The sequence below is a fragment of the Brienomyrus brachyistius genome, chromosome 7 (genome assembly GCF_023856365.1).
Source record: "Brienomyrus brachyistius isolate T26 chromosome 7, BBRACH_0.4, whole genome shotgun sequence".
Taxonomy (NCBI): Eukaryota; Metazoa; Chordata; class Actinopteri; order Osteoglossiformes; family Mormyridae; genus Brienomyrus; species Brienomyrus brachyistius.
This window is the reverse complement of record NC_064539.1, coordinates 7,523,001-7,538,158: the sequence shown is the minus strand read 5'-3', so window position 1 is coordinate 7,538,158 and position 15,158 is coordinate 7,523,001. Positions and strand designations below refer to the sequence as shown.

Genomic DNA, 15,158 nt, shown 5'->3' with positions numbered 1-15,158 from the left:
AAATTTGGATCTGTTAGCGCCTCCCCATCTGGAAAGGACGGGCCCTCAGTACAGAGCCCCAAGCCCCAAGCTCTTTTCAATTGCAGGGTGCTTGAATTTCTTCACTGATTCATTGTCCAGAAGTCAAAGGGAACCAAAAAATAATAGCATGCCATTTTGATTGGCTAGTAATGAGTGCTGGAGTGTGATGCGCTACATATTCTATTATTCTCTCATTCATTGGTCCATTTATTTTTTCCTTCTGTGGGAATCTCCTAGGATGCTCTGGAAGGATTCAGCACAGCGGAGGCCATAACATAGAGTCTTAGAGAGAAGGCTCTTACTGGTCTTCACGTTCCTGTTGACGGCGGGCCCTCGTGTTCTGTTCTTTACCGCTTCCAACTTGACCTCGTATTCCTGGCCGGGGGCGAGCCCCGACTGCTGGAAGCCGGTGGTGTTGTGTGGCAGGGTGTTCCGGATCGCACCGTTATCTTCCTTCTGCGGCGGTAGACAGGGGGAGCTACATAAACAGGAGGCCCTGGGGGTTCCTAGCATGGCCTACAACTGATAGCTCCTTGGCAAAGACATCTAGCTGTTCAAACTTCACCCAGCTGTTTAATATATATCCAGATGAAAGGAGACGAGCTTTTACTGTTGCTGCTCTGGGATTGCGGAGTAAACTACCACTTCAGGTTAGGTTACCCTCCCTTTGACTTTCGGTCCATTTAATGGCTTTGCTTAATTTGTGTTTATTTTCTATTTACTTTAAAAAAAGTTGTTTCTTTTAATAAACACTCTTACCCTGTTTCTTACCCTGTACAGCACTTTGGTTGATTTTAAACATGCTTCATAAAAACATTTCACCTTCACCTAAAGTTCTCCCCAAGCGAGTTTGATGGGCCGAATGGCCTCCTCTCGTTTGTATAGTTCTTATGTTCTTAAATGAATATACAGCCTTATACAGGTAAATTAATATGTTAGGCAGTTAATAAAAATATGAAACTTATGGGAGTTTGCATGAATAAATATTGGACTGTTTCATATGCTTTCATCCATCCTCTATAACTGCGTGATCAGTAGAGAGATGCAGCCCTGAGCGTTTCCATAGAAGCAGAGGACACAAGACAGGGGACATTTTGGACATAGTGTCCTTCATAGGTGGACACAGACTCCACAGGGCAGTTCATATGCACCAGTTCACCTAATTGCATGTTTTTAGAGTACAGGAGGAAGCCAGAGTTGCCGGTAGCACCTGAGCAAAGTCCACACACAGAGATTAGGGTGGGAATCGAACCCAAAGCCTATGGCTACATTACTACCTACTGATCACATGTGGAAGATATCAGTGTGTGTCAGGTCCAGAATCTACTTATGGCTGGACATTTTTAATAGTCTTTTAAACCACCAGAACTAATTAATTTGTCGTAACTTACTCCATATCTGTCACAGCTGCTTAAACAGCCAATATGTAGACACGTGCTTGGCTCTTACACAGAAACACGTCATGTTTATTGTGGATAAGCAGGTCCTTAAATTTTATTGGGGCTAATAAAGTGGAACATTTGTGGGTGGGAGGGGGGAGGCGGACAGGATGGGGACAATGGAGGATGGGATCATTAACTGCTGGTCCGAGCTTTTCTCACAGTGGTGTTTCAAGTGCTTGTTGAAGTGCTTTTTTAAGCTAAAGAACAAGCGGAGGCCCCTTTTTGCGGGGGGGGGGGGGGGGGGGAGGCTCTGGCCCAGACCAGCTGCTACTCAGGAAGCACGAGATCATAAACCCCCAGACTCCAGAAACAGTTTCAGACGCTTTGTGCACCTTTCAGCTTGGATGTGTTTAAGAATTTTCCGCTCACCCACATCATGATTCCAGCGGCCCCCACCCCCGCAGGCCCAGAGAGATGGTCCGGGCCACAGGGGGAGGGGCTAGACCTTAAACAAAATGCCTACTACCCACCTACTTAAACATGACTCTGGCCAGTTCTTATGTACAGGAGACAGAATTCAGCTGCTTTCCATCACTGAATCAAATTTGCACTCTACAATGCTACTTTTTATAAGAAGGAAAATGCTGTATTCATTCACAGCTGCGTATGTCTGATAATCTGTCAAATGTGTGGGGTAGAGTTCACTTTTATTTTTAAAATGCAGGGTAAGTAGGGTTATATTTAATATTTTCTAAAGCAAATAGTCTTAACCTTTGTTAACGCAAAGGCAGCGGCAGCTTCTATAGGGAGATCTGAACCTGTTACCTCTAACTCTACAGTTCTGTACCACCAAAATTCTGCTATCTACCGGCGTAAATAAGGAAAGACGCCCCCTGCCTGCGAGTCCCTGAATTAGCGTGCTCACCGTGTTCCTGAAGGTGAGGTGCCAGCTGTCGAAGGGGATGTCTAGAGGGTTCCACAGCACCTCCATCGAGGTGTCCTTCACAGATCTGAATTTCAGGCCCTCAGGTGTGGGAAGATCTGGCAGGAATGGAGACAGAGCAGTGCTGTACTTTTCTCGCCCTCTTGGCACCACTAAGAGGCCTGATATCTCCAGTGACATGCGGGTTGACCTACGTGTAGCCACCCTGGCGCTGATAGGGATGCTCCTCTTGTTGTTGAGCACAGCGAACACGTTGACCAAGTACTCGATGCCTGGCTCCAGCTCCATGATGGTGGCAGTGTTCTGGTCGCCCGGCACCCGGAAGTCCATCTGCAGGCCACCGGGGGCCGTTGGGACATAGGTGATGAGGTACTCCGTCACCAGCATCTCATTGGCCCAGGTGAGGTTCACCGTCTCTGGGTTTACCTCCATCACAGTCAGATTTTCGGCTGGGGAGACTATAGAGGATGATGGATAGACGATGAAAGTATCACACTCAACAACTTGGAGGCCACTGAGGAATATTCTAACCTGGAAAAGATAGACAATGCCAGCCGGTCCCTTCCAACAGGACTTCTGGATTTATGTCAAATGTGGTCTTTTACCTTATTTCACCTGGATCAAACCCAGGTTAGCAGTTGAACGCAGCAGACCCTTGGGTGGTAAGACTCAAAAGGTCAAAGTGCCTCCTGATACTACCTGGTTCAGACCCCATAACCATCCTCCTATACTGAGTGCAGTAAATGGGTTTTCATGCTGGATATGAATGTCAGCGATAGCTGTTGGAGGTTTTAGTCAAGTTCTGTAAATATACAGGTGAAGAATTTCTGCATGTTCTCTTACAAGCAGTTAGAGGGTCTTTATGAAAGGAAGAATGACTTTTGGTTTTGAGACAAAAATCTAAATCGTTAATACAGATTCCTCAGCGAAAATCTGAATGATATTAAACAAACCACTCAAGTGGTCAACTTGATCATGGCAAAATATACCCACAATTATCTACCTACAAGCAATTCATAAATTTGTTATGATTAATTTATATTTAAAGTTACTTCCCCTATGGGTAAAAACATCATACCATAAACAACAGAATTTGGGTAATCCACAGTCAGTTCTTCCCCTCCTCCTTCACCGTAGGTGGGCAAAGCTCTCCTACCTTCAGAGCAGTCTTCCCCGATGTAGCCCTCGTCGCACAGGCACTGGCCGTCTACACAGCGCCCCCTGCCGTTGCAGTTATCAGGGCACGCCTGCTGCCCGCAGTCAATGCCGATGTAGCCATCGTCGCACAGGCACTGGCCGTCTACACAGCGCCCCCTGTCGTTGCAGTTATCAGGGCACGCCTGCTGCCCGCAGTCAATGCCGATGTAGCCATCGTCGCACAGACACTGGCCGTCTACACAGCGCCCCCTGTCGTTGCAGTTATCAGGGCACGCCTGCTGCCCGCAGTCAATGCCGATGTAGCCCTCGTCGCACAGGCACTGGCCATCTACACAGCGCCCCCTGCCGTTGCAGTTATCAGGGCACGCCTGCTGCCCGCAGTCAATGCCGATGTAGCCCTCGTCGCACAGACACTGGCCATCTACACAGCGCCCCCTGCCGTTGCAGTTATCAGGGCACGCCTGCTGCCCGCAGTCAATGCCGATGTAGCCCTCGTCGCACAGACACTGGCCGTCTACACAGCGCCCCCTGCCGTTGCAGTTATCAGGGCACGCCTGCTGCCCGCAGTCAATGCCGATGTAGCCCTCGTCGCACAGGCACTGGCCGTCTACACAGCGCCCCCTGCCGTTGCAGTTGCCCGGGCAGGTGAATTCGGAGCAGTCGTTGCCAGTGAAGCCTTCTTGGCACATGCATCTGCCGTCCACGCAGACGCCGCGGTCTAGGCAGTCACCGGGGCATGTTTTCTGGTGGCAGTCGTCACCAGCGAAGCCCTCGTGACAGACGCACTGGCCGTCCACGCAACGTCCGTGGCCGTGGCAATCATTGGGGCAGGTCAGCTCGCTGCAGTCGCTGCCCGTGTAGCCTGCGTAGCACACGCAGTGACCCTTGACGCAGCTGCCACGGCCATAGCAGTCACTGGGGCATACCTGTGTGTTGCAGTCCTCTCCGGTGAAGCCCTCGTCGCAGACACATAGCCCGTTGACACAGCGACCCCGGTTTCGGCAGCCGTTGGGGCAGGAGAGCTCCGAACAGTCCTCCCCTTGGTAACCGACATCGCAGATACATTTGCCATTCATGCAGTGCCCCCTATCATTGCAGTTATCGGGGCATGCCAGCTCTCCGCAGTCCGGCCCCTGGTAGCCCCACTCGCAGATGCACACGCCACTGGAGCAGACGCCTCTGCCGTTGCAGTCGTTGGGGCAGGTGGCCATGGAGCAGTCATGCCCGGCGTAGCCTGCCGCACACTCGCAGCGCCCATCCACACAGCGCCCCCTGCCATTGCAGTCGCCCGGGCATAGACGCTCGCTACAGTCCTCGCCGATGAAGCCTTCATCACAGAAGCAGGTCCCGTTGACGCAGCGGCCAAGGTCGTAGCAGTCGTTGGGGCAGATGACTTCAGCGCAGTCAACGCCCATCCAGGGCTCGGCGCAGACGCACTCACCATCCACGCAGCGGCCCCGGCCCAAGCAGTTGTTCGGGCAGTTGGTCTCAGAGCAGTCCTCCCCGGCATAGCCATCTGCGCAGATGCAGATGCTGTTGACGCACCGCCCATTCTCCCCACAGTCCACCGCGCACACCTCCACACCGCAGTCGGGCCCGGAGAAGCCCTCGAAGCAGACGCACTCGCCATCCACGCAGCGGCCCTGGTCCAGGCAGTCGTTGGGGCAGGCCGCCACTGAGCAGTTGGGTCCCTTCCAGCCGGGCTCACAAACGCAGCTGCAGGTATCTGTACTGTAGTTACCACGTCCGCTGCAGTAGGGCTTCGTTCCCACCTCCCCTGAGGAGTGAAATCGATCAGTGGTCAGCTGACAAAAAAAATAAGGAGGGTCCCTGTCACTGGGGACAGCCTTGCGATTGATCCAGTGTGAAAGATGCATGAATATATAGATTAGAGATTGCAGCAAAGAAGCCAGAAGAAAGCAGTGGCAGCCTCTGAAGTGTCCATTCAGAAATCTGAGAGTCATGCCAGAACATCAAAGGATATTTGCTTCCTACTCACTGGGGTCCCTTTCAGATCCTACTGTTTGTTTGGGAAGGTCGATAACCCAAAGGAGCATAGAACTGGCATCCATTAGCAAAAATCTTTCATGTATAAAGAAAACAGGAAGATACAGAAAAAGGGAAAAATAGATGGATTCTCTGTCAATACACTTCACATCGTCTTTCAAAAAATAATGTTGACTGGATCCCAAATCGCTTGGGTGGACCTCAAACTCTTAAAAGCCTTACTCTGGTACATAAGCACTTAACTGGGTCATGGGTTTAGTTAACGTTATTGCCTAAACCCTATAACTTACCGGTGACCTGGGCTCCACAACAGCTCCCACCATTGGCGCACTGGTCCCTCAATGCGGACACCTCCTCCTCCAGCACCTCCAACCGGCTGAGGAGCTCCTTCAGGCCGGGGACGCTGTCGACACACTTGCACACCTGCCGTGGGATGTTGATACGGTGGGTGAAGACGATCTGGTTCTCGCCGTCGACGGCGTGCTCTGAGATGTGTGTGGCCTGGGGCTGGAGCTCAAAGCCGTCGGGGGCCTGCAGGTCCACGGCGCAGAGGGCCCCCGCGGTCACATTGATGCTGTAGATGTGGTTGAACACCATAGGCTTGGCCTTGTCTGGGTGGCTGATGTTGCCGCTGCCAGAGGCAGGCAGTGCTGCACTCCCCCTCCGGGACCTGAACATCTTCTGAACCAGCCCAGCGCTGGTCAGCGGGAGCAGGACGACCGAGACCCAGAGAGCCCACAGCAGCAGGTTCCTTCCCATGATGCCACAAAGAGGGTGAATTACCCCGTTCAAGGGTGAAGGTCTGGCTTCAGTCTGAGACACAGAAACAAGGGACTGACATGAAAACATTTCAATCTCCTTGTCAGCTATCAGATTCTCTTTCTACACTCTATGGCACTGAGACACTGTTCTAAATAACAAAAATGACCCCACCAGGAAGGAAACTACTCCTAGTGTAATATATCCAGTACCATGCTGTATATTTTTCAATAAAAATAAAATTGAATTGGATTGAATTGAACTGAATAGATCAGGGGTTCGAAACGCAAGTTAATCCGGACTTAGCCAATAATGCACCTTATGAATCAATATGGTAAATTAGGCTTGTCGTACTGAGGGCCGATGTTAAAGCTCATCATCTAATTCAAGAATGGTGGCACCTATCCACTAGGATTTGGGCTTACATTATACCTTCTGTATAAAATGGTTCAGTTTGGACTAAATTTAGCTTATGGCACATTCAGGTATAACAATTATAAAACTAATTAAACACATACTGGAGATAAAAATCACCTTCTGTAAGGCAGCCGAGTCTGGCCAGACATCGGCACGTACTCAAAGTGCTGGGAAGGTGAGTGTGATGAACGTCAAACAGAGGCTGGAGGGTGTCTCAGCACTTAACCGCGAATCAGAGCAGAAACTCGGGAAGTGCAGGTACCCCAGCGAGGTGACCTTTCATTCTGCTGACTAGAGCCTCGCATACATGGCACGAGAGCCACTTGATCCAAGCAAACGTCATGGTAACCGAATCCCGTGATGGTTCTCCATGAAGCAGAAGTCTGATGTGCTGAGGTCAGACCTCTCCCTGTTCTCAGACTTAACTGGAGATGCCCAGGGACACTTGATCACTCTCTACCTCTGCTCCATCCCAATTAAGCTTTAATGCTGGCCTGATTAATTCCTTACGCTATCTATCCAAGTGAACTAATTCCCTTTATTTGGCTGATCACTGAAAAATATCTATTATATATTTTATCAACAAGATAATATGTCGCCAGCAAACATATTAATAACAGTTAAAGGTTCTAAGGTCAGAATTTTGCAGGATAGTGTTACATCAAAGTGTAAATTAACATACTGTAACCCACAAATGGAGTGTGATTAACTCATTCATTTGATTCATGAACAAAATGCCTGTACTTATATATTATTTTTAGTCTCACATAATATAGATATAGAATAAGGCACCACTGGCCTTGCTGCATTTATGATAAATATAATTCATATCCTGCCTCACCATAATCCAGAGGTTCAGAATTCCATGACCACCAGAGTTTGTGCTGCGTATGTTTGCAGTCCATTACCGGAGATCAGTGATCGAACACAAGCAGAGAGCCCAGGACTGGCTGTTAAACCATCGATTTCTTGCACATAATAAAGCGCTTTGGGGGGGGGGGGGGGGGGGGGGAGGGGGCGGGTTAAGTCTCTGGCCAAATCAAAATTCCGCAAAATCAGCTCTGAAAGCCGGTCCGCCTCGCCGCTCTCCGCCTGCGCACAGATTCTCCGTTTCATGGAAAGCAGCGGGAGCGAGGCGAGCCAGTATTCCCTGATAGCTTTCCCAGCTCCTCTTTTCCATTCCTGTCTCGCCCTTAATTGGGTTGGCGCTCATGGCATACATTCCCCATGTTCCGGGTCTGAATATAGTCTGAATTTTCCTTACGGCTCAGCTCTGGGCGGGGAAACTCCTCCTTCGGAGTGCTGTAACGCAATGGGCCTCCTTGTGGCAGTGCCGGCAATGAACATTTTTCAGTGACAGTGAGGCTATGACCTTTGACCCCCAGAGGTCCTCTTTAAACTAATGACCAATTAGAGGAAATGATAGATCAGGGGTCTCGGCCAAATCGATAACGACACTGTAAAAGCACGTTCAGTCTCAGACCTGCTGGTATAAGCCAGACACATGAACAGACCCAGTCTTGCTTAGCTTTCTTAGTTCAAACATCAACAAATATATAAATGGTAATTAAGGATGCAATTCACAGAATGATGAGTAACTTTAAACCAAGACAGATCTGTCACAATCTCGGCATGTAAGGTCTCTAGGCAAGTTTTAATCCACACTAAGGCAGTGATTACTAATAATTTGTTTGACTGAACAATTCATTCCCCAGTCCCGAGGCTGTCCGTCATTTTTGTCAGAAAACACAGCTACCCTTCAACCCTCTGTGGATCTGAACAGTAGAAGTTCACAAAATCAGCCTTTTAGTTCTTTTCAGCTGATCAATCAAGCCCTCCTGCTTTTTCAGGCTGCCTTAGGCAAAGAGACACCTACTTCCTGTCCATGCACGCATCGCCCGGGTTACCATCGATTACAAAAGCGAATGGGGCGCTAAGTCCTCGTGACATCGGCACAGGCTGGTTTAAAAGATTACCGCTGCAGGTTTTTGTAGTGGATCTTCGAGAAGAGAGCAGGTGATGGAACATACGGGACTTTTGTAAAGCTGAAATTTTCTTGCAATATGAGTGTAAGTTTCCAGTATTAGTTACCATCCATCCATCCATCCATCCATCCATCACTGCTTATCCAATACAGGGACCCAGGGAGCCCATCCAAGTAAACACAGCTCAGAGGGCTCAGGGGCTTCAAGAAGCTATGGGCACAAGGCAGGGTTAGGGTTCTATAAAAGGATGGTTTTGGACTGTAATCAGAAACCAAAGGAAACCCCATGAGGAGAGCATGCAAACCCCACACACATGGAGCCACGGCACAGACGCAGATCCTGATCCCAGAGGTGTGAGGCAGCAGTGCGAACCACTAGACGGGCAGAAGGTGCAAAGCTACCTTCAGAACCAGCCATATTCTTACTGTGCATCTCTGTATAAGATTATATTATTAAGCATTAGACATCTGAGGTCTCATATCCTGAGAAGTGAAACATGTAAGAGAAAAAAGTGTTTGTGTTCATAATTTTCCCTCAGTTCATAATTCGGCCCATGGTCTAGGGGGGGCAGACCAGAAAGCAGATACGGCAAAATAAACAATAAAAAAAAATGACTTTCTGATCGGAGAAGTCCAGTTGTCTCAGAGAACAGCATCCCTGGACCCCCTCCGGGGCACCCTTTGATGAGACACATTATCAGAATGGCTGTTCTTAGCTGCGAGTTCATTCAGGGAAAAGGTTTAAGCTCTCATTCTCAATAGATTCCCTCTAATGTGTTTCTCACAAAAAATATTTGTCTCTCTGTGGCAGTTTCACAGCCTGCTGACCTTTGACCCCAGTGTCAGGTCATGGTACATTGCTGTGACGAAACTGTGCTACGTAACGTTGGCATCATGCCCTGCTGTCATGTGACACTACACCTTCTTACTCCTTTCCTTTCCCGAGATCAAAAATCCCAGGGCAACGCCCGACTCCCATCTTTCACCTTTACCTTGTCCTCACTCCTAACTCCGCCCACACCACATACCCCAGCAGAGCAAACGCAGGCTGGGGAATAGGGCTGTAGACATGGAAAGCCCATCTGGAAAATGGGCTGCAAGACACATGGATAGAAGTGGAGTTGACGGACTGCAGAAAATGGAAATCCTGCGGGTTCAAGGTTCGGAATGTGATGGTGAGGATGGAGACTCTGTGATTTTCAGATAAGTACCTGCCTCATCACTTAGCCTTTGAAACATGCTTCATAAATTAAGCAAAGGAAAAAATATTACATTTAACTTCTCTGCCGGGATCCGCTTCTCAAACGCATTTAATCTATCCTGGTATGCATTCTTGTCCTGTATGAGGCAGGCTGAAGAAACCCAACCCAACACCGAATAACGGGGTTTTAGAACCTAATCTGACAAACAGTAGGAATCTCAGCCATAATCCAGAATCCGTTTCATTCCTTTCATTACCCTGCTCAGCAGAAGTGTCCTCACATGGAAATGGTGAGGAATGTTGGCCCATAACCCAACAACATCTGTTTTGCCTCGCCGATGAAAAAAAAAGACCCTACAAGTGTGGCAGGGGTACATCCAGGCCTGTCCATCAGTAAGTTGATGTTCTGGCTGTGGGGATAAGCTTAACAGCCCTCCCTTCCTGCAGTGGCCCCACTGAGATCTCCTGAGCCCAGCCGCCACTCTGGGAAACACTGAAGAGCTTCACCTCTCCATTCCCTGGGGCTAGGAATACGAGGCACCTGACACACGAGACACGTCTAAAGGTCCCGAATCCCTTCCATTCAATTTTCTTCCAGCATTTGCAGCTTGATCAAATTCAAAGCCCACCTGAGTGGCTAAAAGCCTCATTTTTTTTCCTACCCAAAAAACAGCTGATTTCTCAGGATATGACTTTCCCAGGAACGGGAAAGACCTTTCTGAAAATGGAGATGTCTGTGTTTGTTCTACTTATTGTCGGAGGCCGTTGAAGTTAGAGCCACTAACTTCTGCAGTTTATGCAGGAGAAGCTCTTAGAATTTCTCCACGTCCCAGGAGGAGAAAAGAAAAGCAAAAAGAAGAAGAAATCCGGAGCTCCGAGGCACCGGTGATTTGAAAACGAAGGAAGTCTGAGAGTAATCAGTCAGTCCTGGGCGTCTGACGGGAGCAGTGCAGCGGACGATGAGCCAGAATCAGACCCATGTGAACATTTCACACGTCGTCCAGCCAGGAATTTAAGGATCGGGTGTGGAGCACCATCACCACTGAATTACAGCAATTGTATTTTATTTGTATTCATTCATAGCCACAAAACAGATCCTTATGCTCACCGGGAGTAACTAGGCACACTGCTGCGCTCCAATGCAATGAGAATGAATGAATGAACGAACGAACAAATATGTCGAAATATGAACAAATGAGTGAACGAACAAATGAACAAACATATGAGTGAACGAATGAAGAAATTAATTAGAAAGTTTCAGGTTCTTTTTATAAAAATAATCATCAAAATGAGGAGTCCCTCAAACGTTTCTCCTGCTATATGTTGTAAATGAGGCTCGACCCGTCTGTGACTCGTTCTACACGTGGTCCATTTCACTTTTTCCACTCATTGTGTCTGCAGGAATTTAGGTCAGCCACATGGCAACTGACTAACAGCTAACAGCAGGGCGATTTGCTGGGAAATGGGGCGCTTTTGAAAACGCGGGGCTCGCTACAAAGCCGGAAGGTTATTCCTCACGCGTTACCGTTTCGGACCGCTGCCAGACGCGAGCGCCCGGCGGAAGAAAGGCTTCTCCATGAGCGCAGTGACCTCAGCCATATCCCAGGCACACATGCAACAAATTAGTCGGCCCTGTCAGGACATTTTTAGCTGTCAGATTTATTGGCAGCGGAGTTAAACTCGCCATCCAGACAAACCGTCATATATCCGGCTTATACATGCGATGCTTTTCAACAAGCATGGGAAATATCCCCAGCTACCCCAGTGATTGCCGTCTGTCCCTGTCGTCAAGGGCCAAATCATCTGTTTTAAACGGGGTCTGTCGCGCTTCTTGCATGTTCTGGAAAAGTAACGATCAGTGAGTATTAGGGGAACAATTGAGACAGTGAATCAAGAGTTTGTTGTTCATTAATGATACTGTATATGTTTAAGTATTTTTGATCTAAACCACCAAGGCTGCTGCATGATCACAGATGGGGGGGTTTATATATTTGTTTCTGCCTGACTGACACCTGCCTGCCTGATGCCATCCAATTCAGATAAAACTTTGGTTCGGTCCCAGTGGCGGTTAGTCCAGTTTATTGAGCTGCCAAGACATTCACTGCTCCGGTCGCAGAAACAGAAGGTGGGATGTTTGTCAAAGGACCAGCTGATTTGTTACACCTCCATGGTCAGAAACTGCTACCCGAGCACCAACACAACCTCGAAATCGGCACATCGCCCCCACAGCTCAAATTCACATGGCACTAACCTGTAAATAATCACCCTCATGGCGGCACCGTTATCACATTGCGCGACAGACTCGCCTCGGACACCCCTGGTGCTCGGTTTCAGGGCCCAGCCGGGGTGCCTGGTGCCTTAGTCACGCCTGGCAGTGAAGAGGTTGCGTGGTGAGACCGGGGTGTCTAAACAAGCTTTGGGAGGTGGAGTCTGAGGTGGGTCAGTGCCCGCCCTGCTTGGTTATTAGGATCGCGCGCTGAGCCGAGCCAGCAGAGAGCGGTAAGCACTCGAAAGGAGTCGCCGTGGCAACGTTGGAGCTCCGAGACTGGAACGCGGACATCTGATGGTCCGAGGACAGGTAAACTGGTATCGCTGGGCCACCTCAGTGTGATGCTCTCCGAAAAAACCATGTAAGTGACAGAAAGTCAAACAAACGACAACATAACTAGAAAGGACCACACACTATACACAGCAGACAAAGCTTAGTGTGTAAAAGCTGGGTGACCCCAGACTGACCGTATTAACCTCAGGGACGCTGTGTCAACAGTACCGTCACAAAAAACAACTCATAGTGAATATTATCAGCAGACTGTCTCCAATACATTCAGATTTACTTCATTTCCGTAACAGAAACAGACTCTGCACCTTTTTCATTCTCTCTTTCCCCTTTTAAGAAGCTCCTGACAGAAGGTTCTGGTGCACCGGCAAAGCGGGCAGGAGGGTTTCAAATCTCGGGAACCAGGATTCCACATCCCAGCAGGTGGAGGTGAGCACCCCAGGGTCACCCTGTCCCATGTGAACAGCGAGACCTTTAGCCCATCACTGCCTCTGCCAGCCCCCCACTAGAACAGGCTTTCAAATCTCTGGCGGTCCCTCCATCACGTATGGGCATAAATCAGCTCATTAAATCACACGCCATGTGCATCTTCTTCCCTTAAAATCATACATGCCCCTGGCTCACAAGAGTTTCTGCATTCACCAAATATGTTAACAACATCCCGCATAAACCATAATTAGTCTTATTTAGAGAGTCAGCAGTAAATCAACCAAAGAGCATCTGAAAAATCTCGTTAGACACCTAAAACTGTGCAGGACTGAACCATACATTTTGTTACTTAATCTCTGATAAGAAAGCTTGCTGCTGTACCCCTTTGGCACCATATACAACTTTTCAACCACATGTACCTGTAGTCAAAGCAACCTTTTTTTACCATCAAATAAAATATGGAGTAGTTCATTTTCATGCAGATTTTTTTTATGACATTAACATGCAAAAGTAAAAGTAAAATGAGAACTGTCGTTCTGTATAAAAGCCTGTTAAATCACAATCATTTAATATACAACAATTTAATTCCACAGTTGGTAAGAAGTGCACACTTTTTCCAGATACTGTTTTTCCTCCCCAGTCCGACGTGCGCAAATTTTAAATGGAAACCAGCAAATATTTGGTTTTTCATTCGTAGACAGAGTTTACTTCACATCCAATAAGGCATGTCTGACGCGGGACGGCCACTTACCGCGGAATAAAACACGCTTCTAACAGGTGGAGAAAATCATTCCTGAAACTTACCAACCCGGGAGCCTGCTGGAGAATCCAAGAGCAACGTGGGACCGGTGTCCCGAAACACAAATCACTGAGGGTGGGGGCTCAGAGTGGAGGACCCCAACAGCTGGCCAGCCACTCCTCTCTCTCCCCGAAGTGTGCGGGCTCCTGCCTTCTCTGTCTCTTTGTCTTCCCTTCCACCTCCAGAAGCAGCTGGTGCTAAAGCAGGAGCAAAGCCCAGCGTGCTGAGAGAGAGAGGGCGAGTGAAAGAGAGCAAGCAGAGAACTGCCTCTCTTTTAAGTAGGAGGCTGGCTGTGGAAGGATCCCTTTCCCTGACAGAACCTCCCCCCCCCCTCCTTGTAGTAACACACACACAGAAGTTGGGAGCTGCCACTGCCTTGGGACAGAATGCCTCTCTCCTTACTAACACAACACGCTGATGACAGAGAGAGGGAGTGAGGGAGAGAGAGAGCGGTGGGGGGGGGGGTGTAATTGGACAAGGAGGCGGATGGGTGGCCTGTCCATCTGTCGGGTATCAGGAACACAGGAGAACGTCCAGGTTCTTCTCCTGTAGCTCAACAAGAAGAACATTGTCCTAATAACCGAGAGGTTGTGGGTTTGAATCCCATAATAATTGTAACTGTTCTGTCTACTATGAGTCAATTTAGATGTTGGTGAGATGACTAAATGTAAAACATCCCCTGAACAAACAGTGAGCTCTCTCTAAATCTCTCCCCTGCTCTTGTCTAGACACCTTATTTGTTACCCACACTACTCCCCCCCCCCCCACCTAGATATTACATAGACAGTAACTCTGCCATTCACTCACCCAAAAAGATAAAGAAAACCATTTGGCTGACACCTGAACCCATTTGCACAGCTGGATGCTTTATGGAGGCAATTTAAGCACGTGTTTTGGCAACAGATTTGGTTCTTTAATGACTAAGCCACCTGCGGCCTTTATTTTGTTACAAAAGCATCTGCATGAAGAATCCATTTGCCGTGTCATTCCATAAGGGTCTGTCACAGTCCATAAAATGCCCAGGAACAACCTGCTTGGGCGATTGTACCTCCGGATAGTTGGACCGCCCATGGTAAGGAAGACCCAGAATTCCTGTAGTTCTTTACAGTTTTACCCTGGAGCAGTGGGATCCTGGAGAAATGCCTTTGTAAACGTGAGGCTCCAACTCAGTTAAAAATGATCACTCACTCTTAAGACACACAGTTCCCCAACGACAATAAAGGAAAAGCGATTTTCAGCTTCATAGTCAATAAATCATTCAATCTATCTATCAATAAGATGATGTCATATGTATATTAGCCATACTGGCACCTCTTCCTGGCTTACAATTTCATAGCGATGATCTACATTTTGTTTTTCATTTCCTGTTTGGAAAGAACAGTGTAAAAGGTGACAAAACTCTACAGCTTAACCCATCTGATAACAACTGCAAACGATGGAAATCATCCATCCATTTTCCAAACAGCTTATCCTACTGGGTCGCGGGGGGTCCGGAGCCTAT

General features: G+C 48.4%; 1 protein-coding gene across 5 annotated transcripts in view; it reads right to left on the bottom strand.

Moving 5' to 3' along the window:
- Positions 1-14,056, bottom strand: part of LOC125746642 (tenascin-like) — a 42,765-nt gene extending 28,709 nt beyond the window's left edge. For 2 of the 5 annotated variants that reach the window (XM_049020863.1, XM_049020865.1), the window contains exons 1-6: positions 13,663-14,056; positions 5,802-6,324; positions 3,503-5,281; positions 2,541-2,804; positions 2,329-2,444; positions 324-477 (exon numbers count right to left, since the gene is read on the bottom strand). In XM_049020863.1, coding sequence (XP_048876820.1) covers positions 324-477; positions 2,329-2,444; positions 2,541-2,804; positions 3,503-5,281; positions 5,802-6,270 — 2,782 coding nt within the window. In that variant the 5' untranslated portion in view covers positions 6,271-6,324; positions 13,663-14,056. The remainder of the gene's footprint in view (positions 1-323; positions 478-2,328; positions 2,445-2,540; positions 2,805-3,502; positions 5,282-5,801; positions 6,325-13,662) is intronic. The other 3 variants (XM_049020864.1, XM_049020867.1, XM_049020868.1) reach the window with 3 other exon arrangements.
- Positions 14,057-15,158: the final 1,102 nt, after the last annotated feature.